Raw genomic sequence first — 25,000 nt, forward strand, 5'->3', positions numbered from 1 at the left:
ATCTGGGTGTTTAGAAATGTCTTTCTACAGACACAGTCATGTGGATGAGCGGTAGTCACACTGGGATCTGGGTGTTTAGAAATGTTTTCTACAGACACAGTCATGTCACTAAAGCTGTTGAAGCGAGCATGTGCTGAGATGCCATGACGGGGCCAGAGATGAGGAGGAGCCAGTGATCCCCTGTCCTCAGCATGCTCCTAGGCCACCACATTTGTGATCTGTCTCTTTTAGGGAGCTCCCAGGTGCCAATGGTTTTCCTCTTGGCTCACCCGCCCCTTCTTCCTCTTTCTGAGCTACTCTCCTTCAAACTCCTCTGAAGTAGAGGAAAGGTCTTCTCATTCCTGCTGTCCATTTGATTACAGTTACGGCCAAGAATCCACTCTGAGAGTCGGGCTGAAGCAGTGTAACTTTTAACATTTTTGAATCTCATTGGCATGTAAGAACATTCTAGAAAAGACTCCTCCTGTAAGAACATTCTAGAAAAGACTCCTAGGCCATAGCTTGAAAAGAAATGGCACATAGAAGATAAGTTTTGGTGTGTATGCCTGGGTCAGAGTCCTTCTAAGCCTGGGAAAACAGGTTAATGTCATATACCATAATAGAATGAGGGAGGGGGGGTCACTTCAGCTGTTGAATAGAGAGACACAAATAAAACCAATAGACCCTTAAAATCTGCCTTCAGTTCTTTGACTAATTTCATGGGTTTTGGGGTCACAAGTTCTGCCGTTTCTTTCTACTCTACCATCTTTGACTGGAGGCAAATGATTAACATTCGTTTGCACTGCGTTTTTGATAGTTTCTGGATTGTTTTCATGGCCGCAAATCATGGTCCAGAGCAGATAGGAAACACCTCCAAGAAATGCATGGGCAATGGCAGACTTGCACCTCTTCACATGGCTGTCAATGATTGGCCGTGCTCTGACCACGGCCAGTTAGTTTAGAAGTCAAATATCAGTGGAGAGCTCCTGCTAACATTCCAGTTTTGATATTAAGTTTTACTTGTTGGTTTTTAAAAATTTTAAATTTCTCTGTAAGCGTTGAAGTTTTTTTTCCCTCTGAGTTCCTGTGTGCTGTTTTCACCATCTCTGATTTAAGAAAAAAAAACATTCTAGAAGTCTCTACGCATGCAATTAATGATTACATTTGAACCTGCCTTTTGTCCGTTGCGGTAGAATTTATAACGTTGGAAATGTCATATGAGTCTTTGCACAAAGCTTTCTCTACTGGTGGCTTTTGTTGGCATGTGTGGCCATATTGCCTGGTGGAGAACCACCACTACCCAATGGAGCAGCCATGCCCAGTGAAGGAAACCACCAAAAGCCCAGAGAGGAATAAATTCTAGAAATTTCTTTGGAGAAATCACAGGTGTACATGGCAAAAAGAAATAAATGCCCAGCGCCTCAGGGCGTTGCTCTTGCGAGCAGACACTCCTAGTTCACCCCTGCCCCCAGATTCCTCAAGTCCAGTGGCTCTTGTAGCCTGTGTTTGCCAGGCTAATGGTTCATCCCGTGCATTAGCTTAAATGAAAAAACAGAAGCTGAACTGTCCATGATCGCTCTGAGGGAGCATTCAGTGGCCCTTGCTTTGCTTGTCTGCACATTTTTGTTCCCCGGCGCTCATTCCCCTTGCCTCTGCCCAGAAGACAGAGCAGGGAAAACCGAAATGACAACCCGATGATGGAAGCTTGCAGCAAACCGAAAAGACCAAAGAATGTCAGGAGAGCTGGGGGTGTCGCCCAGTTGGTGGGGTGTTCGCTTTGCACCCACAAAGCCCTTCATTCCATCCCCAGTGCCACATAAAAGCTGGGTGCGGTTGTACACATTTGTAACAGTAGCATGCAGGAGGTAGAGGCAGGAGGATCAGAAGCCAGAGGTCATCCTCAGCTGCAAGGGGGTTCCAGGTGTGAAACCCAGAGTGAGAAAAAGCAGAAGGATGGAAACTGAGCAGTGGGCACTGGAGGGCTACTGTCTTGTGAGGTGGTGGTGGTGGTGGTGGTGGTGGTGGTGGTGGTGGTGGTGGTGGTGGTGTGCTTTTCTCTGCTGTCATAGAGAAGCCGAAGTTGCCACCATGGATAGATGGCTTTATCCCCACCAGGCAGCTCCCAGTGGTGCCTGCAGCAATGACCTTGTCCTTCCCAGATACTTGTATCTTAAGGCTGAAACGAGATTGCTGGGAAGCCTGCTCCTCTCAAGGAGGGACCCAGAGGGACCTGAAGGATGACACTCTGGAACTAGGAAGCCTACTGCCTCTGGGCGTCTTGTATTTAAGTCCCCCAGACTCTCCCAGCTCTGACCCGCCCCACCCCCCATCACAAGGCAGTGCTAAATGGAGTTCTGTATGAGATCAGCAGTATTTAGCGATTGCAAGTTTGACATAATGCACTTCCTCATAATTTATTAAAGTTGCTAATACATTTTAAAAAAAATATGTGAAGGGCGTGGAAGCCTCGTGGTAATTCAGGGCAGTGCATTAACCCTCCATTGATTTTTTTTTTTCTTTTTGTTTGCATCTCACAAGAGCGAAAGCCAAACCCTGCTGATGACGGGTGAGCCCCACCCTCTGGGCACCTTATTCTTCTCACTGCACAGATATAAGTATTGCTCTTACCACATCAAGCGGCCCAGTGATGCACCCTGGTGGCCATTCCGAAAACGCCGGGGCCCTGCCTCCTGTACCTCTCACAGGGACTGTTGGCACCTTGGTCACTGCAGAAGTTGAGACATTCTGCACTCACCCGTCTTTTCTCCCTAGGACTTATCATCATCATACTTGCTGTAATTGTGCGTGTACATGCATGTGTGTTCGGGTAAACATTCCTCTGTGTGCACTCGCAGAGACCGGAGGAGAGCATCAGATGCCCCCCCTCCATCATTCTCCACCTCTCTCTGAGCCTGGAGATTACCAGTTCAGCCAGACTGACTAGCCTGCAAGCCTGGGTCCTCCTGTCTCCACTGCCCAGCAGCGGGCTTGCAGGCATGCACCACCAACACCTCGCTTGGGATGTGGATGCTAGGATCCGAGTGCAGTCCCTCAAGCTGATGCAACAGGAATTTTACTGACAGAGACATCTCCATGACCCCTCACTGTTTATTTTATTAATTGATCCTGTTAATGTCTGCTGTGGGATGTCTCTCTGTATGCTGCCAATATGTTTTTATTACCATTGGTTAATAAGGACGGTGATTTGGCCAACAGCCAGGCAGAATAGAGCCAGGTGGGAAATCCAAGCAGAGATAGAGGGAGAAAGAAGGCGGAGTCAAGGAGACACCAGCAGCCACCAGGGAGCAAGATGTGAGGTAATAAGCCACAAACCTCGAGGTAAAATATAAAATAATAGAAATAGGTTAATTTAAGTTGTAAGAGCTAGTTAATAATAAGCCTGAGCTAATAGGACAAACAGTTTGTAATTAGCATTAAGCCTCAGAGTGGTTATTCGGGGAACTGGTGGGTGGGAGAGAAACCTCAAGTTACAAAGTCTATCTTCCTGTTTTAAAATGTAAGTTTCATGAAGACAAGACTTTTACATTGTTTCATTGTTGCTTTCTCTCTGATACCGAGAGCAGTGCCAGCCAAAGACCACAATCAAATATGCAGCGGGTGAGTGAGTGAGTGAGTGAGTGAGTGAGTGAGTGAGTGAGTGAATGAGTGAGTGAGTGAATGAATGGACTGGGCAGCAGATTCACCGCAAGGACACTACAGTGGGAATCATCTTGCAGTCACAATTCACGTCACTGAAAGAGTCAGCAACATGAACACCAAAGTTAGAACCCTGGTATCTGGGGACTTGCGGCCAGGAGGGAGGAGAGTGGAAGCGGGGCCTGAGGAAGCCATGGCTTTGTAGGGACCTAAATTAGAATCTTTACAATCACTCATGGCTCTGGGACCACTGACAAAAGTATTCATCCTAGGCCTGTTCCTTCCCAGTCCTACGTCACTCAGGATGCAGAACAGAGAAGAGCAGACAGGACCCCAAGGTTGTTGTTATAAGAAACAGAATCATATATGTAAAACATAGGACGCCTTTTTTTAAATCAAAACCTGTGCTCCTATTTAAAAGCCTTCTGTGTTGATGAGGAGAAGGTGACGTCCTTGATGAACCGGGAGTCTCTGTCCTTGCTGTTCGTTTTACTTTAAGGAATACATTGAATCTGTTTAAAAAAGAACGGCTGGCAGTAGTGTCTTTGGTTTGAAGGAGGCCAGATCCTGCTACACACACAATATAAGGATTGCCAAGTGGGAAGAAATGGCTCTGAAACATTTCAGATCTGCACAGGCTCTGTCTGTTCACCCGTAGGTTCCGTCTCCCAGGTTTGCAGGGCTCTTACCTTGGGAAATCTGCCTTCCGAAAACTCCTCTGTCTAGCAAACACTGACTAGGACTTGCTCTCCCCCGGGGCCTCATGCTCCGTGCTGTTGGCTATTCATGGAGGCTTGAGTGATCTTCCGTTTGGGAGGAGCATAGAGACCATATCTCAGATGGAATCAGGCATTGATACAGATGGTAACCTCAGCAGCAGCGGACATCAGGGGTCAGGGGCCATCCAGACATGCAAATTCTCCACAGAGGGACAACTTGTTTTTTCAGGAACCCTGAGCAGTGGGGGGGAGGGGCAGTCAACTGGAGGAAGATGAGCTGAGCTAGACTTCAGCAGACAGTTCAGGATGGAGAAAAGGAGAAGAGGCTGCTGCCCCACGTTCGTAGAGACACCCTCCTCCTAGGTTTCAGGCATTTAGAAACAGACCACTGGCTGATGTCTAAAGGGCACAGCGCAAGAGTGTGCCTGCCTGCAGTTCTTCGGTGACAACTCCATTTCCATCCCTGAAATCCAGGGCCTCAGTTTTGCCCTAATAGGGTATCTTCAGCTCCAGTATAAATAAAAGAAACCAGAGCAGCCTGTCAGGGTCTCTGATGACTAAGGTTTGATGTATTAAAATCTAACAAGATTTATAAAATGTACTCCATCACTTTAATTGAATTTGTAAAGATGTCTGATTTATGAAGCATTGCGTGGGCCCTTCTGGCTAATATTAGACTCACATATACTAATCACCGCGGTGTCTTTCCTTTCTGTCCCCATGTCTATGCAGGTCTGTGTATCTAGAGTTCCTCTCGTGGATGGGAGCATCTCCCTTGTCACCATTGTCTGTCCTTGGGCCTAGCATGGGTTCCAGACATGTGGCAAGAGCCAGTAATATGTATTCAGAGCAGGGGCTGGGGCTGGAGGCTGAATGGGACCAGATGTGGGACCGTCGCCTTACAGTGTGTGACCTCGGGCAAGTTAGCGTCCACGTATCTTGGCTCCCATACTTGTAACTGAAAATGAAAATAAGCCCCAGCACACAGGCTAATCGCCAACCTTAATAAGATCATTTCTGCACAATGCTAACACTGAGCTAGGTGCATTGCAAGATTTCAGTCATTGTAATTTTTAATAATTATATGACCATGTGAAAAAAATGGTAACCAAGAGCAGGGTCTCTGGGGTCACTGTGCTGTGGTCACGTCTTGGCTCTGTCTCTTGCTACATGTACTCATGAGGACGTTATGATTGTGCAGGACCCGTGTCCTGCCAGCTGTCAAATGGAGGTGTCTCCATCTCGTACTACTAAGTGAACATTTTTGTATAATACCTAGCATGCAACTGAAGAGGATCATTTAATAATCAATATTAAAACTGGTATATATTCAGTTAGCTGCCAAGTATTACTATCCTATACTTATATATGGGTATGTATGTACATATAATGCTCTTTTTCAAAAATATACTCCTTCAAAATGGATTAGTTAAGTTTACAAATAAATCAGTTTGACAGGCAATTTCCAGACATCCAAAGAGGGAAAGGAAGTGGTGTGTTGCTCAGCGTTTGTTCATATTCCATCGGGAGTTAGTCCTGACCTGGACTAAAGATGCTGGTTCAGATGCTGGTGCTGAACACAACTGCCCAGGTCCCTGTCAGAGAAATACTCAGAAGCAAGGAGTCTAAGAAACTATCCCAGGTGCCTGCAGAGGATGAGCCAAGGAAGAATAGTCTAGATGGGCTTGGGGAAGAAAACAGAATGTGATCAGGACTTTTGTGATAGACAAGTTTACCACACCTGATAGGAAAACCAAAAGACACCCTGTGGAATCCTGAGACCTGAGATCTCTGATATCCAGTACGTCAGCCTTGCAGACATGAGGCAAGATGTGAGCTTGAGGAGAAAGTAGCCCTGTGGGTTTCAACACTGGAGAACCAAGGCAGCATCAGCAAGGACAGATTCGGGGTCCTTTCTGGATCATGCTGTCCCGGGAACTTGGACCTACCTGAGGTAGGGATAAGGAGAAGTTACTGAGTTAGGTGGCTGCACCACGAGGCACTGCGTTAGACAGCATGGTCTTCGCTTCTCTCTTTCCCTACCGGTGCCACTCTGTGTTTCACACTGCCCTGGAAGGCCGTCTCATTTCATGGGAGGGACCGCACGATGCCTGGCCACGTGTGTAAAGCGATTGCAGAATGTTGTCTGAGTGTAGCTAGTCCCCTCCCCTTCCTTCGCACGGGAATGCTCTTGCCCCCACGTGCAATTTTAATATCAAAGATCATTTTTTATCAAGCCACTTTCAGTAATCAGAATTTAAACACTATCCCAACATTTTTTCTTGCAAAACAGATCTTGAGAGGCCCAGTAGGCCGTCCTGAATTACTGATGAGATCCTCGGTGAAATGTCTTCAGCTGTTACTAAAATAAATCTCTCCGATGAGATTTTCCACATAAAAATTGGGCAGCATTTAGGCTGACTGGTTACATCGGTAGGAAATCATGTACTTGCCAAAGCTCTGCCAACAGTGGTCATGGTCATTTATTTCTAAACAAGCCAGGTAATCTGGCTGCCCAGGTTGAGGAAATCAGTCCGTCTACTGAGTCAGACACTGCAGTGTGATGCCGTGGCCTTCATTTCCCAGGGGGGAAAAAAATGTACCTTTCTTGGAGGTTGTTAGATCCTCAGGGCTGCTGGAACACGGGATGGCTTAGAGCAACGGGCATCCATGCTGACGCCACTCTAGAAGCCCACAGCCAAGGGTCAGCAAAGCCACGCTCCCTCCAGAGCCTCCAGGAAGGATGGCTTCCCTGCTTCTCTCACTTAACCTGGTGACCTCGGCTGTCCATTGGCATAGAGCAGCCATCTCCTTCGCACCACGTGCTCTCTGTACAAATTGCCCATTTGACAAGTAGCTGGACCTGAAGGCTTGTTGGCACAGGCCTCCTCCCAGCTGCTCTGGAAACTGAGGCAGGAGGATCACAGATTCAGTGCCTGCCAAGGCAGACAGGCAACGTGGTGAGGTCTTGCCTCTTTCTTTCTTTTTTTTTTAAAAAAAAAAAAAAGTCGAATAAGGGCTGGGAGGGGGTGGAGCACTGGACTAGCCTAGCGTATGCAAGTACGATCCGTACTACTGAAAAAAAAAAAAAGTCAATTTAAGAATGGAAAAGACAAAGCTAAAGCCCAGTCCCACGCAGCCTCATGCTCATCCAGTCACCTCTGAGCAGACCCTGTCCCCAGGTAAGGTCCCCTTCACTTCCACGGGTCACGAGCGCTAGGACTTCAGTAGGGCTTTTTAATGGAAATTACAACTCAACACAGAACACCCGATATTCTGACCACCCAAGAGTTCATAATCAGCTCATAACCAGATCATTTCTGCTTTTTTAAACTAATCTTTCACAGGCTGAGCCAAAAATCTGTTCCTCGGGAGGGAGTTTCTTCCAGTGTCCCCAGGAGGCAGTGGAGAAGACACAGGTTTTCTCATTTTAAGGACTGGACCGAAAGGCATCTTTGTTTGACTTTCATATGACCTTCAAAAGTGACTCTTGTGAGTCTCTTTCTGAAACTCACCTTTCTTTACCCTGAAATCGGGGTAACAGATTACAGGGGTGCCGTGGCGCTGTCATAAGATACTGTGTGTGACGACGGCTTTGTAAGGTGTGATGTGAGCGTCCCTCCGTGAGTCCCTTAAACAGGGCTCTGCAGAGGGCGGCAACACGGAGCTGAGGCCAGTCTGCCTGGATGGAAGCCCAGGTCTGCTCCCCATGAGCTGCCTGGCCTTGGTACGCTGTCACCTCCACCTCCCCGTGCCTCTGTGCCATGCCATAAAACAGGGCTGTTAGCAGCACCTCTTTTAAGAGCTTGTAGTGAAGATTAAATCGGCGTGATCTTCCAGAAGTTGCTTGAAAACTGCCTGCTACACGATCGGCGGCGCCGTATTACATAACTCTTTGCTATTTTTGTCAAGGGCAAGGCCACAGCACCGTGTCCCGTGTGCAGTTCCATTCCAGCTTCTGGTGTAAAGCAGATGCTCCAGAGCCGTCTGTAGGACGGATAAAGGGATGGAGACACCGTTAAGCCCCCGTGCTCATCTTCCCTGTAACTGCTAGGCCCTGTGCTGTGGTACAAGCCCTGCCCTGCACCTACTCAGCCTGACTTTTCTGAACAAAGTGTCATTGCCCAAGCCACCAAATCGTCCACAGCGACCTGGAAAGAATGTCTGTTCCTCCTGTGACTCAGCATGAATGCCCTTCTTCCCCCCACTTCTTCACCCTCTTCCCCTTTAGCCCCCCTTTCCCCAGCCCTCTAGTGAGGACATCTGCCTTAAATGCAGACGCAGGGAGAAGCAGCAACGGCATTCCAACCCTTCCATGGTTAGTGGCCAGCCCTGTGCAGCACCCTGGCCTCAGGCCACGGCCCGTGTGGACGGAAGAGTGACACCCGGATGGCTCTTTTGGATGAGAAGGTGACACAGTGCACACAGCTATGTGTCCTGGGTCCCACTCTTTCTTCTGCTCCCTCAACTCCAGCAGTGCTGTCCCTGGTGTGGCACAGCTGGAGTTGCTCACGACCACCTCCTGGTGTGTATGGCTTCTCCCCCATTGTGAATATTCCTCCGAGCTTCTTGTGTGTCCTCCCCCCCCAACACACACACACACACACACACACACACACACACACACACACACCAGGAAGGGACAGGAGAAGGAACGTGTTCCAGAAGGGAGGCAATGGCAAATATCCCACCCCAAGATCTTTAATAAGTGTAACAGTTTTGCTATTTACCAGGAAATCATTACATAGAAAGTCCATAAAGGATGAATGCATTATAAATTGAACCAAGTAATAGGCAGAAAAGACGTGCTTTTGATCCATGAGTAATGCCAACGACATAAGATATTCCTTTTGATGGACGTTCTGGTTATCATTTTCTTCCAAGCCTATAGTTTCCTTCCTAATCTCAACACCCTTGTGTGCTTGTATTTTATCTGCTGTATTGTGTGGTTGGAGCTAATAATACAAGGGACTTCTGTGGCTCAATTCATTTATTTAAATTCAAAAGAAGGCTAAAAAGCCTAATCTGTTTCCTGCTTTGAGCAGAGCTGTTCCAGGCCCATAGGTAATGTTATGAATTGAGTTCTGATGTAAATAACCGTTCCGTTCCCTGGACCTTTTGCTGGCAGAAGGACCAGAAGTTCCAGTCAAACGTTAAATTCCATCTGGGTTTCCTGTCTCTGGCACCTAAGAATAGTGAACCTGTGAAAATGTGGTTCCCTATCAAACCGCAGCCCACCCCACCCCCACTTCACAAATCTTGACAGATTTTGACTACAGGGAAACTGAGTCTGTGAACACCTGGCCCACCAGAGGTTGACTCTCTTTGGAAATACCAGCTGAACTCTGTCTTTAGCACAAGGACCAGATGGAGGTCTGTCAGGTGGGGCTTTTCACATCTGAGTTGTGTATACTGTCGGCGCTTAATAAACCCTCCTAGCCCTAATTTATCTGGACTCAACCCTTGGCTGCCGATGTCCTCACACCGGGCTACGCTGGCTTCTCATCATTCTGAGAACGTGGCCAGCAGACGTCCCCAGTGCTGCCTTTTACTGTAACTGTTGGCTTTGTGGATTTTTTGTTGTTGTTGTTCTTGTTGTTTTTACCAGGTTGGGAGGATTCAAGAACAGGGATGTTAAAAAAAACATACTCAACCTTTTATGTATATTTTTGGAGCAACTTCTGCTCTCCCCCAGGCTCTAACAACTGTTAGAAAGCATTGATGTTGGGGAATCAAATTGCTCTCATCTCGCAGATGAGAAAACCAAGACATAGGCTTCTGTAAGGTACGAGTAAAGTTCCCATGGCCATCTGGAGAGAAAGCCACACTCAGGGCTGTTCCATCTGTAACACTCAACTGCTTTAAGATCTGGGTGAATCATGCTTTGTGGACCAGCCCTGGCAAGTCTCAGCAGAGGAGGCAGATATTAAAGAGAGAGAGATCTAAGGTACTTTGAAACGATAACTACCCAGAGTTGGCACCGGGTCTGAGAACGGGAGTAGGGAAGGGTTAAAGAGCTTGGTGCCCAGGCCAGACAGAGCCACAGCTGTGGAGAAACTACGCATGCTGTAAAGTGGCTTCACTCATTGAGTAAAGAAGGGGTTAATGGTGATGACGACGATGATAATTATGGCAGTTAAGCTCACATAGAGCATACTGCTTGCCAGACACTTTTAAACAATCCATGCCAATCAACTCTGAGTCTCGGTTGAGAAGCTATGACGTTTAGAGAACTGTTAGTATCTGTGTTTGCAGACGGAACAGATGGGGGCCGTAGGTCACACTTTCCAAGTTCCCGCAGCAGTAAGAGCAGAGCTGGACTTTAAGACCTCTTAGCCTGGTTCCCAGTCTGTTTCTTAATCCTTAGTTTAAACTACTTCTCCAGGCCACATCGGGAACTCAGGAATGTCACCCCTGGCCAAGAGCAAACTTCCTGACTGTGGGTTTCAGGAAGCTTATGGAATGCCAGGATCTAAGAGGCCCTTCTGTGGTTTTTGTCTGTCTACGTTAATGGTCCAGGACATTCAGTGTCCCCGGGAATCACCTTCCATGGCCAGTGGCAGGATCTAGGTTGCAAGAGTGTCACTTTGAGACCACATATCATCTGCCCTGATGGTTACATCCTGCAAGGCCTGCCTCCTGATCGCGCCCCACTGTGGCCTGTTCCCGGCGACACATGCCTGTTGAAAGTCCAGTGGCCAAGCAGAGCTGGGAGGGACAGAGCTCAGAAGAGTGTCCTCACCAGGTTTCCATCCTCCCTGAGGGACCATATCCAAATCTATGAGCCATCATGTAGCCGAGGTGAACACACAATTAAAATTATTCCTCATTAATTCACTGTTTCTGCTGGGGGCCTATGCTCCAACTGTAGGTTCACCAGCGCGGGGGAATCAGTGGGATCGAGTGTCTGTTACCTCCTGTAGAAGCTCTTGTCCAGGGGCAATCCTTCACTCCTCAGTTACTGTATTTTCCTTCTTCCTTCCATAGTCCAGTTGATGTTCTCAATTAGCATACTAGGAAAAGATCTAAAAAATACTTGTTTTTTTTAAAAAAGGCAATTAAAAAATCATTTTTCTAGTACGCTTTTTTTTTTCTTACTCCAACCTGATTCTGAGATCTTTTCTGTGCCAAAGCTGCAATTTTTCAATCCCATGCCACATATTTTAATGACTGCATAATGCTGGTAGCTCAAGCCTGTTGTGTTCTGCCAGAGACGTATTACATTCATTCAGTGTCTCGCTTTGTCCCATGGCGGAGCAGCATGGGTTCTCTGTACTGAAATCTACCAGGGTTGCTTATTTTAATAGATTCGATTCTGCTTGAAATTCAAACTTCATTTTAACCACCATCTCGAGTCTAAATCTTCCTGGAATAGAGATTCAGGAGGTAGAATCAGCCAAACAAAATCAATCAGAATTCTACTAGGATTTTTTAAAGCAAGTCATACTGACAACAATACAATTAGCCATGTAAAACCTGAATAATCAAGGCAGTTAAATGGACATTAATATATAGATTAGATCCGACATGTTAATCTCCTGCTTCCAAGCTTTCAAAGGCAATGAAGACCACGTCCTTCAGCTGTGATCTCACTTTTTTGTGATCTGGACTTCTACCCACCTCTTCCTGCTTCATCTCTCACCTCCCCGGCTCCTACTCACGCCCACTCCAGGGTCCAGCCCGGGAAACCGCATGCAAGTTCTTAGATGGTACATTCCTTCCCAATGCATGTACACTTACAGCAACATACAACACACATGCTCAGTACACGTGAACATACCAAACACAACACATGTAACCACATAGCATGCACAGCATACATTCAACATATGTGTACAACACACAAGCACACACACACACACGTGCACGCATACACAGACACACACACACACACACACATACACACACGCTTTGGCGACCACCCATTCCCATGTTGGGCTCCTGCGTATCTTTCGGTTCTCTGTTTAGGTAGCTCTTGTCATTTCTGGTCCTCTCCTCCCCTCGCATCCCAGCATTCCCCTCTAGAACACACCTCGTAATTTGTAATTACGATTTTGGTTCACATCATCGTTACCGCCAGCCCACAGGCTTCATAAAGGAAGACAGCATGTCTTGTTTGTGCTCCTCCTTGATAAGCACGAAGTGTGGTGTTCAGTCGTGAATATCTGTCAAGTGAATTGGTGAGAGAGACCTGGCCTGGAATCTTACAGCCATCTACCCCTCCTATGCCTGGCGGCCTCCCTCATGAAAGGAGAACAAGCTTGTGTGAGCCTTGCTTTGCAGACTCAGATCAGTCCTTCTTGTGAGCTCGCCACTGGCGGTGCTGTGCTCCCAACTCCAGCCTGCCCGGCTTTCCCAGGGTTGGACGTTGCCTCCCGCATTCCCTGAGAAAGGTCTCTACCAAGAAGCCAAAGAGAAGAAACATCAAAACAGGAAACACATTGTAGCCGCTGTAGGGGAGTTTGCACTGCATCCTTGTCTTCATTTCTTGGGCTAACCCCAGGAGACACTATCTTTGACAGCTCAATTTTGTTTCATGATGGCATCTGGAGATGCGCCCGTTTCTTCCCACTGTCCCCTCTGACAACCTGCTTTGATAATCAGCAGTTTCCTTGTGCAAAGTTGTGTGCGTGTCCTGAGAAACCACGTGCCTTCATGGGAATTTCTCTACAGATTCTTCACTGTGTCACATAGCTCATTATGTTTGGACAGTAGTTTTCCCTTAGGATTTTGGAATCCTATAGGGTCTCTTACTAAAGTTCTGTCTTCTGGAGTCCCGCAGTGCTTGAATTAATATGCCTCAGATATCCAGGAACCAACATTTCTTAAAGTATTGATACCAGACTGAGCTAGAGGCTCAGGGATATTTGTCTATACAGGAACAGTTGCAAAAATTATAGAACTGAAAATAACTTCAAATATGATACTGGAAGGATCACAATTAGCCTTGATCACAAAAGTTTATCCCATAGGAAAAATAAAAAACTAGTAAGAATAGTCATAGATCTGTGATCTCACACTTGCTCTGAACAAAATGCAAGTATTTCCTTTGATACTGCTAACATTCTCAGAACTTCCTGTGTGCCAGACAGCTCTCTGAACTGTGTGTCTCAATTTATTTGACGGCATAACGTCTCTACAGGAGGATGTAGTCATTATTGTCATTGTATAAATGAAGAAAGTAATCAAGCAGTAACCCAAGTCATACAGGTAGGAAAGGGCAGAGGTGAGCTGTGAGGCCAGAACATGAGTCTAACGGTGCCTGAGCATCCTCCAGTGCACAGACCAAATCCCCACGTATGCGCATGTCAGTAGATTTAGATTTTGTTCTGCATCCTATTGTTTTGTGAAGGATGCAGGCTTTCTAGATTTGTTATCTCTCCTGGATTTTAACTGTTGCAAATAAATATCCCAGTGAAGTGACAGAATCGAGTTGAGCAAGACATGGATTCACAATACAGCCCCACTTACTAGCCAACAAATGAACTGGAAGTAATCTTATTCTTTGGGTCCTGGTTACCGTTCGGTGAAGTAGGCAATCATCGCTGCTGCTGTAAGGAGAGGTGAGATAACCACCTATAAACTGCCTGCACAGTGGTGATCAATACCATTCTGTACTCAGAGTGTGTCAGTGAGGACAGCGGGAAACTGAATTAATCCTCATGAAAGGAGGATTCCTTCAATACATGATGGATCTAATGGTGTAAACCATGTTCTATCACCAGAAAAAAAAAATGGCTAATGTAGTTCTCAGGGGCTCTGGTTGTAGGAAGGAATAGCCACATCAACAAGAAAACCATTTGAAGTCAGTTTCAATAGCAACAAAGCATGGGATTAGAAGAATAGTGGTCAAATTGATAACTATATCTCTGAACATTATACCATCATGATGCATTGTGGGCATTTTGCTTATTTCACCCCCCCCACACACACACACACACTTAGATTCCTGCTTTTCCAGCCCCTGCGTTCCCCACACCTACACACCTGTGTACACAGAGCCACTCGTGCGTCAGGTGTGCAGTCACTTGGTGTCTGGTGCCAAGTGCAAAGTGTCTTTCTGTGTTGGATGCCCCTGCGCTCCGGCTGATGAGAAGTGGCTGTTTCAGGTCCCATCCGTGTGTTTCGGTCGCCTTCCTTCACAGACAGAATTCATCCTGGACATCAGGCGACAAGGCAGCTGACTCACCAACTGGCTGCAAGCTGAGATGAAGGAGCTGGCCCCATCGGAATGCTCTCCCGGAGGCTAGGGGCGGGATCGTCAAGAGAGAAGAGAGAGCTGGGAAGTGGAAGATGCCTGAAGTGAGCTCTTAGAAGTGGAGGGACCCCGGAAGTCACGGAGCCTTGAGTAAAGCTAGAATTCAGAAATGAAAACAAAAAGCTGTCCGGAGAAGATGTGCAGCAGATCAGAGAGAGGGAGGGGGAGGGTAGAGTCAAGTCCAGGAACTGCTCCAGCTTCCCTGGTGCCCTTGCAGTGAACTGGGCCTTACGATGTCTGTTTGCACGCAGGAATCAGAGTAGGAAAATCCATAACAAGAACCTGAAGCTAAGGATCTGATGTTGTTTACTCTGAAGATTTGTGAAATATCGATCGTTTTCGTGCTTATCCCCAAGACGGTGAGGTAGTTGTTGACACCGTTGAGTAGAGATGGTTTCAAGATGGCACAGGTTGATGGCACAGACCACCAGGACTGAGCCTGAAGCTCAGGTCTGCCAGTCGCCATTGCTTCTAGGGGAAATTCTCACTAGAGGAGAAGCTAGGGACGCCAGAAGTGCAGCTGGAATTAGGGAAACACAGAACTCCAGATGTTCTGCATCAGCGTCGCTGTAAACAAACTCATTCCTCCAGCTCCACCAGGCTTGCCTTAATTTCTTTTTTATCTGATAAACAGACCCATACTCTTCTTTTGCCTGGTTGCAAATAGACTAATTCTTTAGGGAATGGTGATATTCCAACTGACTAACACAGTTTGTTGCTCTTTCTCTGGAAATTGCATAATTCACACATCAGCGTAATTCTCCTATGACTGGTAGTTTTGCAAACTTTGGAACTTTGCAATCCCATATGCAATTACTTTTCAGGTCTGATTGTATGCACACCCGTCACCTGCTGGTTTGTTTGCTTTTTTTCTCCTCTCATCTTACCGGTTTCCATTTTCCGACAATAATACAGTCGTGAAGACTCCTGATTCTGTCACGGACTAAATGGAGTCTCCTTTCCTGGGGAAGGGCGGGGAAAGGGTGGCAGCTCTGTTTATGTATCCAGCCCGCAGGTGTTTGTCCCAGCTCGCACTGAGCTAGCGCCTGGGTGGGTTTCAGCAAGCAGTTCCAGGAGTTCTGTCCCCATCGCCTCACCAGCAACAGCTGCAGACTGCTTGCTGTGTTTGGCCAGTCTGGAACTCACACCCCAAACCCTGACTCTCATCTCCGTCACACGTGTGTAGCAGCCCGCTCTTCATGTTTCCGTCACTCAAGCATGTACAGACCAGGGAGCAACAAAGACCCTGTCGGTCAAGATAAGCGTGCCTCTCTGATTGTGAAGGCCTTCCTCTTTGCTCTCGGCTGGCATCAATTTGAAATGAGTTGTCTAGGTTTGAAATAAAGAAGGATAGAAGGGGTGCTGGAGAGATGGCTCAGTGGTTAAGAGCATTGCCTGCTCTTCCAAAGGTCCTGAGTTCAATTCCCGGCAACCACATGGTGGCTCACAACCATCTGTAATGAGGTCTGGTGCCCTCTTCTGGCCTGCAGACATACACACAGACAGAATATTGTATACATAATAAATAAATAAATATTTTTAAAAAAAGAAAGATAGAAGGAAGAAAGGGAAGGAGGGGGAAGGGGAAGGAAGAGAGAGGAATGGGAGGGACCTTGATAATCATGTAATATTTGACTTGTTCTTTGTAACACATACACACACGCACACACGCACGGCCTTGGAAGATAAGAAATGAAAGTAATGACGTAATGACTGTGACATTGCTGGCACTGGAGTGGCTAGCTTCCGACTGCAGTCCTAACCGCAGGTTGTCCATTTTGCAGGGCCGCTGTTCGAGGGAGAACTGCAAGTACCTCCACCCTCCAACACACTTAAAAACTCAACTAGAAATTAATGGGAGGAACAATTTGATCCAGCAAAAGACCGCAGCAGCGATGCTTGCCCAGCAGATGCAATTTATGTTTCCAGGAACGCCACTCCATCCTGTGGTGAGTGTACCTTCTATAAGGATGGGCGGGTGACTGCCCGGGCAGTGCCGCGTGACCGAAAATGACCTCCTCACTCTGTCCCTTTGGTTGCGATTACAGCGGATAGCTCTGAATTGCAGTGGGTGCTAAAAATGAGCTGCGTGTTTTTCTCTTCATTTAATAGAAATGGGGCAAGGACTTCTGATCAATACCTGGGAAATTTGCACCACGCCAGCTCTTTCTCATCAGCGAACTCCGCATTTCAGACCGGCTTCATATGGAAATCGGTCCACATTTCTAATTGGAGTTTGTGATGTCTAGCTATGTGCCGCAGCGGTCGTGATGCCTAAAATAAGTTTAGCGATGTATTGAGTATTTTATGCGGTTAAGGGCATCATCTAAGGAAGAGGAAAGGGAGACTGGAGACGAATGGGCTCTCCGGTATCATGCAGCTGAAACGTTGAACTTGAACCAGGCCATTAGCCAGGGTGCTCTGCGCAGCTTGCTCCAGCTGGAGGCCGACAGCAGCTGCATCAGGATGGATGTCCCCAGCAGCCACACACCAGGAGATGGCCTCCTCACTTAGTCTTCTGTCTCCCCCAAGCCTGCAAAGGGTGTGGTAGCTGCTGCAACAAGAACCCCAGATTCCATGTCCCAGGGAGTTGAGTGGATGAATATGTGCCGTGTAATATTTTTCTCCTCCGTGTCAGTGTTTGAGTCTACCACTTTAAAGGTCTTGAAATCGCTTTAGAAGTAAGTCCCTCGGGGAGAAAGGAGTGCATCCGTCTCCAGCGGGTTTCATTTACAGTCTGAATTATGTGTCAAAAGCAAGGTGAATTTTAAAGACGCCAAAGTGAGTGGATTTTCACAAAAGATTACTCCACAGCAATCAGTCCGTATTGTAATAAAGGTCTGTGTGAGTGAGCGCAGCTAAATCAGAAAGGATGGTGACCAGCGAACAAAACTTCCTCTGAGGGGTTCCCATGAGGTGGGTTGGGGAGAGGAGGATGGGCAGGAAGAGTGGAGAAACCTTAGCCATTTTCTGGAAGTTCCACGATTCACCTTTGCCCAGAGTGGGGATAATGCAGGTGATTCCGAGGTAAAACAGACACAGCCTTTGGGGATAGACAGATGGGAACACAGGGCTGAGGAAGAGCCAGGCAGAAGAGAGAAGGAGATTGCCCAAGAAATGGTTGAGTGGAGGAAAGGGGTATCACTAAGCCATCACCCAAGACCCGACAGAGCTGTACCAGACGGGCAGACCTAAGGCACGCGGAGCTCAATCGAAACAGCATCCATTTCAGTGATTCCGTTTAAAACTCCGCCATGCATAATTTAAGATTCATTTTTTGATGTGCACATAAAATTTGTTTTATTAAATTACCTAAATGTTAAAATAATGTACTTATACATATCAACTGATGTCTATGGCAGTAAATTTAATATGAGCCAGGTCGATGTAACAGCGGCATGTTATGTATCTCAATCATTCAAACTATACACTTCCTGTTTGTAGAATTAATAAGAATCGACCCTCATACTCAGTCCTGTTCATACTAATAAGAAAAATATATTCATGCCTTAAATATTATTTGAACTATTTAAGAGTTTTTTCGTGTATTTTTGTATCTGCCTAAGATATCAATCAGAAGTTGATCACTATTCCATAAAAAAAAAAAGGAATGGCCCACTTAAATATTGCAATACCGGTTTCAAAATCACAAGAAGTACTAGAGTACAGAATGTGCTGAATCTAATATTCAACAACTTACCAACAAATTTTCCTTAGAATTTTAGAGATGAATTTGTACCCTAGTCAGCTAACGAAATAATGGCCCTCACAGTTCTTCCTTGTATAGATGCTGATAGACAGGTGATAGGTGGGTGGATGGATGGATGGATGGATGGACGGACGGACGGACGGACGGACGGACGGACGGATGGATGGAGAGAGAGAGAGGACACGGGGTCTTTGCCGTTGCAATTATAGCCCACAGATGGTGAGATTCTCTCAGAGTAAATGTAGTCACAAGTATCCTGAGAAAATAGAAGAGATGGACAAGGTGGGGTTGGTCCAGACAGAAGACCACATGTCCACAGAGGCAGAGACTTGGTATGGTCACAAGCCAAGAAAAGCCAGCAACCACCAGCAGATGGAAGAGACAAATGGCGGATGTCTCCCCCAGAGTCTCCAGAGGGACCGTGCTCTGCCAGTGTCTTGCTGATAGCGCATCAAAGCTGTTTTCAGGCTTGCGGCCTTCTGCACTCTGACAGGATAAACGAGCGTCGTAGGGCCCGGCAGCGAGAGTCAACTCAACAGCAAATAAACTGATGATCAAAGAGGCGAGAACCAATCCATTTGGTCTCCTCCCAGCCTCAACCTCTTCATGGGGTCGCTTCTTTTTCCTTTCTGCCTCCCGTCTGTCCCCGGAGTCATTCCATGGAACTCTCTCCACGATATTCTTCTATATTTCCAAGCTAGTGTCTGCTTTTTCCTTCCTTGTTAGTCCGAATGTTTAATTACCCACACTCCCCATGTCGAAGCCCTCCCCTCTCGGGGTGACATGATTTTGAGGTTTGTATTAGGCAAGGTTTTCTAGAGAAACAGCAGATAAGGGGACCCCCTAAACTGCTAGCTTCCACAGTAGGGGTAGGTGAGTCCTCCAACATGGACCTGGAGAGGCACATCACCATGTAGCTGCCAAGTCCAGGAAGCTGAGCGGGTTCTCTCTGGCCTGGAAGGTATCTCAAGAACTGCAGGCATTAGCTCCGTGTTGAAAGGCGGAAGAAGCCGGAGTCGGCTGTGATTGGAGAGTTACAGCAACGGCAATAGACATCCTCGGAAAGGCAAGGGCTGCCTTGGTTTTGGTTTTAGCTCAGGAAGCAAACATTTCGTTTGTGCTTCTCTTTGGCTGATTCCCCTCCACCCTCTGCTCCTCCTTCATCTTTCTGTCTCCACTCTTTTCCCTGCTGTCCCCCGGCCCCACCCCAGTACCTGAGGACCTTAAATTTTCTTCATGTTACTAGGCCTAATGACTTCAATATCTAATTTTGACTGTGGCCCATAAAGTCCTGTGAATTCTACTTTCCACCCAGTCCTGGATGCTTTAGAACTGTACTAGGAAGGTAAAGAGGAGAAAAGCAGGAATATGGAGGGAAGGCAGAGGAAGAAAACACTAAGACCAGCCCTGCAGAAGAGATTTTCTTCACGAAGCCTTTCTGTGGATCTTCCCTCGGGCCTCTTCAGCTGTGTGTTCGCACTGAGCGCTGACAGGCACCAAACGGAAAATGTCTTAGGCCTCTTGGCGGCAGCACCATGCAGAAACTACAAGCTTATCATCCAGACTGGAGCTGGTGTGGTTCCAAAGAATGGGGTCCTCCGGAGTGCCTGCTCTGCTCCTGTCTCGGCTGCCTGTGGAAAACCGATCTCAGACGCCATGATCCGTGGCTGGCATGGATCCTCTCTCAGGCATTTCATCTTCAACCAGGATCTCAGAGCCACTTTTCCTAGGCAGTAGGAACCGACAGCGCTGCTCAGAGCAGGCCCACACATCTCATCTACAGAAGGCTCAAGCCAGTGCTTGCTGTCTATGCTCCAAAGGTATGCGGACATGGTATATTGATTCCAAGCGGCCTGATCTGGAGAAGGAATGCTCAGGAGTGGACGTCAGCCCACGCTGGGAGGCAGGAGACCAGGATGCTTTGCTTAGACTCACCCTCAGTAGCGTTGGCTAGGGCTTAACCTTTCAGGATCTGCTCTCTGACCAGCTCTCACCTGCAAGGCTGTAATTCCTTCTGCTGTGCTTGCTTCTCATGGCTTAGTTTGGGGAGATGAAAGAAAACAGCATGCGTGACAACGCTTTGAACACGCTAGAACCATTCACAGATGCAGAGTGCTATGGTGTGTCCCATGACTGCTACAGAACGCACATCTCGGCAAATGACCTCACGTGTCTTTTTCACTCATTGACTTCAACGAAGAGCACTCTGCATGCTAAAATGGTGCTGTCTAATGTCTAATAGATCTGTCTTCATAAGGCCTGTGAACTTTCTTAAACATTTGAGTTTCCCGCCATAGAGAGTATTTTCCCAACGTACATTTTAAAAAAAAAAAAAAAAATGAAGACCAGATACTTGCTGCAGTTAAATTGCACGTTTCACATCTGTTGAGTGTATTGCTGTGCTGATTACACTCACAGTAGAGAAACACTAGGTAATTGGAGGCAAAGACCGTGATGATGTGAATGTGTATGCCGCCCGTGACAGCAGCTATTTATAGAGGTTGGACAGTGGGAAATAGAAGAGAAGCGGCCATTGGTGCAGATGAGCCTTTCAGTGATTTTTACATGTCCATTGCAGGTGAGAAAGCTTAAAACTCAGACACGTCAATTTCCTCTTCAGGAAGCAGAAATAAGTGGGAAAGGACTGGATTTGAACATGGGTCTCTCAGCATCTAAATCCTGCAATTGCTTTTCTCTTCAGTGGCATTATGTCCTAGTGAAGTGTTGCCACTCATCTGAAATGCACAATTAATAGATTTCAGAACATTAATATATATATATATATATATATATATATATATATATATATTTCAGGTGAACAAATAGCTTAACTTTGAATGCCAAATTTGACATTTTGTTGGAATAAGTTCGTTGATATCAAAAAGGGTTTTGGAAAATACACCTTGAGGTTCTCACTTATAGATAGATATCTAAGGGCCAATGTGCAGTTATATCACCATGATCATCTGTGGGAGAAAAGACTTGGAAATCTACATGAATTTAAAAAAAAAAAAGAGGGGCTGGAGAGATGGCTCAGCAGTTAAGAGTGCTTGCCAGTTTTCCAAAGGACCCACACTTATTTCCTAAAACTCATATTAGGCAACTCATGAAGGCAGTTACTAGAGCTCCAGGGGTATCTAAACCTCTCCTGTGACCTCATGGACACCTTTAAACACACACGGCATACACGTGCACAGGCACTGTGAAATAAATAAATGCAAAAATAAAGCATTTACATCCAGAAAAATCAAACCAGAGGTGCTCATGGGAGTTTCCATTTGTGTGAATACTAGGCTTTGTCCATTCTTCTTCGAATTGAATCATGTGGTACGAATATAGCTTTTAATACCTATTTTCATTCCTCATTTTTGAGAATGGTCCCCAAATCTGGTCACACACTCTTCATATAGTAAAGCTTTTAACTGCCGAGACCTATTCCAGCAGCAATCGTGGCTTTAGGAATCGCACGCCCCCCAGGGCAGTTCAGATACAATGGGTCCATTGAATCACTGATGTGTGTGGTCTCTCAAGGTCGATATTTTTAATCCTAAAAAAAATATAGACCTTATACTATTAGGTTACTTTTTTCCATAGTACTGAATTACCAAAGGGACAGTTACAAAATGCCATAGCACTCCAGTGGGTAACACATCCCATCCACGGAAAATTCTGTAGAAAGTCAAGGAGGAAAACAGGCAAAACCACCAGCCCCTTTCAGTGTGCGGAGCTCGTGTTGCAGTTTCTCCCAAAGCAAACATTATTTCCGAACCATAAAGCTGTAAGAGTTCCTCGTGGGAGAACTAGGCAGCGTTCCTCCCAGACCATTAGAATCCCCTCCTGTAGCTCTCAGCCGCTTCTCCAAAGACTTCGCATCCTCTCTGGAAGTCTCTGCACCAATTGCCAGTACTTTGCTGTCTCCCGACATGGTGATGTGGTCATTCGTAAGAGACATTGCTCTGTCATCCTAAATGAAAATACACTAGCACAGACTGCTAGTTTTCCCATGTGCTAAACAACTCATCCGGGCTCTAGACAGACAACGAGAAGGTTACCCACAGTGTTAAAACAGAGAAACATTATGACCCACGGCAATGGCGTAGCTCACTGCTGGAAAGTCATGTGACGACCTGGCTGGAAATATTGGGGGATTTATTGTGGAAACAAACAGTTTGCACATTTGTCTGTAAGACTGGGATGTAGCTCAGTGGAAAAGCACTTGCCTATCACATGGGAGACCTTAGCTTCAAGCCTCAACACTTCCAAAAAGAAAAAAAAAAATCTGTAGCTTAAAACCAAGCAAACAAATAAAGAGCCATTAGGTCCAGTTCAGTGTGCAGTTTATTCTTAGAAAAATCCTTGGAAACCATGTTAACAGTGGTTCTTCAAAGGTAAAAATGCATAGCTTAACTGGTGGCTCGTGCCTATAATCCCAGAAGGCTGAGGCAGGACAGTGCTGAGCTCACAGCCAGCGTGAGCTACGTAATAGTTACCATCTACCCTGGGATGCATGTGGAGACTTTGTCTAAATAATAAATAAATGTGAAATAAGGTTTGTGGTCTAATTATGCATAATGTATTTTCTTAAAGACGGCATTATTATTTAGATGTCCGTTAGATGCAACTTTACAAAAGAATCATCTTCCCAGCCCACAGTGTGAGTCTTCTTAGTGAGGACTATAGTGATGGGAAGCACGGTTCATCAGAGACTGCGTGTGCTTGTCATTGCTTCTCTGACTGTGTGCCTCTGGGGTTTTAGAGGTCATGTGATAAAATATTCACAATTGAAAACTGCAAGCTCTCCCATCCACCTTTTCCAGAATGGAAGGATGTATCCACCTATCGACACATAGTAGGGGTTAGCAACACATAGTAGGTACACACAAAAGCGCCTATGAGTTGGGCATGTCAGTACTAGCGATGAAAGATGGGAACATACTGGTAAGCCTGAGCAAAATAGATCCCTAGGAAGTTAACGTGTGAAAATGTGGGAGTTTGGCCAACTTGACTATCAAGCTATAGTCAAAGGGTGTTTTAACTCATGTCCCCTGTAGAGACCTATAGGAAAATGCAGAGATGACCAGTCTATATGTTGTAGGTCTTACTGCCTTTGGGTTAGAACTCTCAATAGCTTCGAATGATAGGTAATTTGGGTGTTCCTCTGATGCTCTCCAATATGTTGATATGGTTTGGGTAAGAAAGGATTGATAATGTTTTCATTTTTGAGGATCAAAAGATAAAAAGAAGAGGGAGTTATAAAAAGATAAAAAGTTCTAATGAACTTTTGTAATTAAGAGTTGAATTGTATAACTGATACAAAGGATAATCTAGGCAGGAGAAATTTTTTTTCTCAAATAGCATTTACTAGTGATCTGTGGAATTTTGCTCAACTGACACTTGTTGGAAAGTGTTGAACTAAACAAGTTTCTCCTGTGTTGTTTTCCTTTAACAGCCCACTTTTCCTGTAGGTCCCGCCATAGGGACAAATACAGCTATTAGCTTTGCTCCTTACTTAGCGCCTGTCACCCCTGGAGTTGGGTTAGTCCCAACAGAGATTCTACCAACTACACCTGTCATTGTTCCCGGAAGTCCACCCGTCACTGTCCCGGGCTCAACTGCAACTCAGAAGCTTCTCAGGACTGATAAACTGGAGGTACTTCAATTATGCTTGTGTTCAGAAATGCATTGGTGGTAGAAGTGTATGTCTGTTAGAATGGATGAACGCTTGTGACATAATTTCATCCTTCAGAAATTTCAGAATTTCATCCATGCACACACACACACAGAGTTGTAAACACTTGTATTCACAGTTCTTTAGTGTAAAGTTAAAAGAATAACTTTGATATAAGCAAAAGCCATTTAACATAGGTTCTATGCATAAGAAGAAAATATTGACCAGATATGGTGGCCTGTGTCTGTAATCCCAGCACCAAGGAGCTGGAGTGAGAATCCTGCCACAGGTTCAAGTCCAGACTGAGCTACAGAGAAGTCCTGGCCAGTGTGGGCTACAGAGTGGGACCCTGTCTCAAAACACTAGAAAAATGTCAACCGATAGAATATGGACATCATCAGGATATAAGCCGTAGAGTTGGCTCTTGGTCTTCACACGCTCCCGCTGTGCACAGCGGCAAGAGCTCTTACTGGACTCCAGGAAGTTCTGAAAATGGTCAGAAGCTGACAGTCAGGGAAATGAGAGCACTTAAGGCCAAGAGGACAAGAAAGTAGCACATCAGCTCCCAACAGTTGTATGAGTCAAGCATGGGTACTCCAGCATGTTCCAGATGCCACAGCATCTTAATGGTGTTGCTGGTAAGTAGGATTTATGTGGTTATTGACAGGTTGTCTTTTACATATCATATTTAATTTAATATAACATATTTAATTTGACATAAATTCAAATATTCTATAAAAATCAGGATTGAGTGCATGTATTTACACACACAAACATACACACATACACTTTTACATTTGGATCAAGCAAATCCTCCTGGGCTTTGTTGAATAAAATTTTTCTTTAATCAGAGCTAAGGATTTGCCTATTAACCCTGCTTCGCTATCCCAGTGATAGTCAACAGAGCATCCCATATGGCTATGTAAAGATCCTGATAGGTTTCTGAAAGGCTCCATTAATTCCAATATTGATTAGAATTGTTAGGCAGCCTGTATATACTTAGAATGCAG

At 46.0% G+C, this 25,000-nt stretch overlaps 1 protein-coding gene across 8 annotated transcripts in view; it reads left to right on the forward strand.

The window, feature by feature from the left end:
* The window catches only part of Mbnl2 (muscleblind like splicing regulator 2), a 151,274-nt gene that overhangs the window by 79,350 nt on the left and 46,924 nt on the right, over positions 1-25,000 (forward strand). For all 8 annotated transcript variants that reach the window (XM_013349324.2, XM_013349326.2, XM_013349323.2 and 5 more), the window contains exons 3-4: positions 16,398-16,562; positions 23,772-23,972. In XM_013349324.2, coding sequence (XP_013204778.1) covers positions 16,398-16,562; positions 23,772-23,972 — 366 coding nt within the window. The remainder of the gene's footprint in view (positions 1-16,397; positions 16,563-23,771; positions 23,973-25,000) is intronic.

The sequence above is a fragment of the Microtus ochrogaster genome, chromosome 17 (genome assembly GCF_000317375.1).
Source record: "Microtus ochrogaster isolate Prairie Vole_2 chromosome 17, MicOch1.0, whole genome shotgun sequence".
In the NCBI taxonomy this organism is placed as follows: Eukaryota; Metazoa; Chordata; class Mammalia; order Rodentia; family Cricetidae; genus Microtus; species Microtus ochrogaster.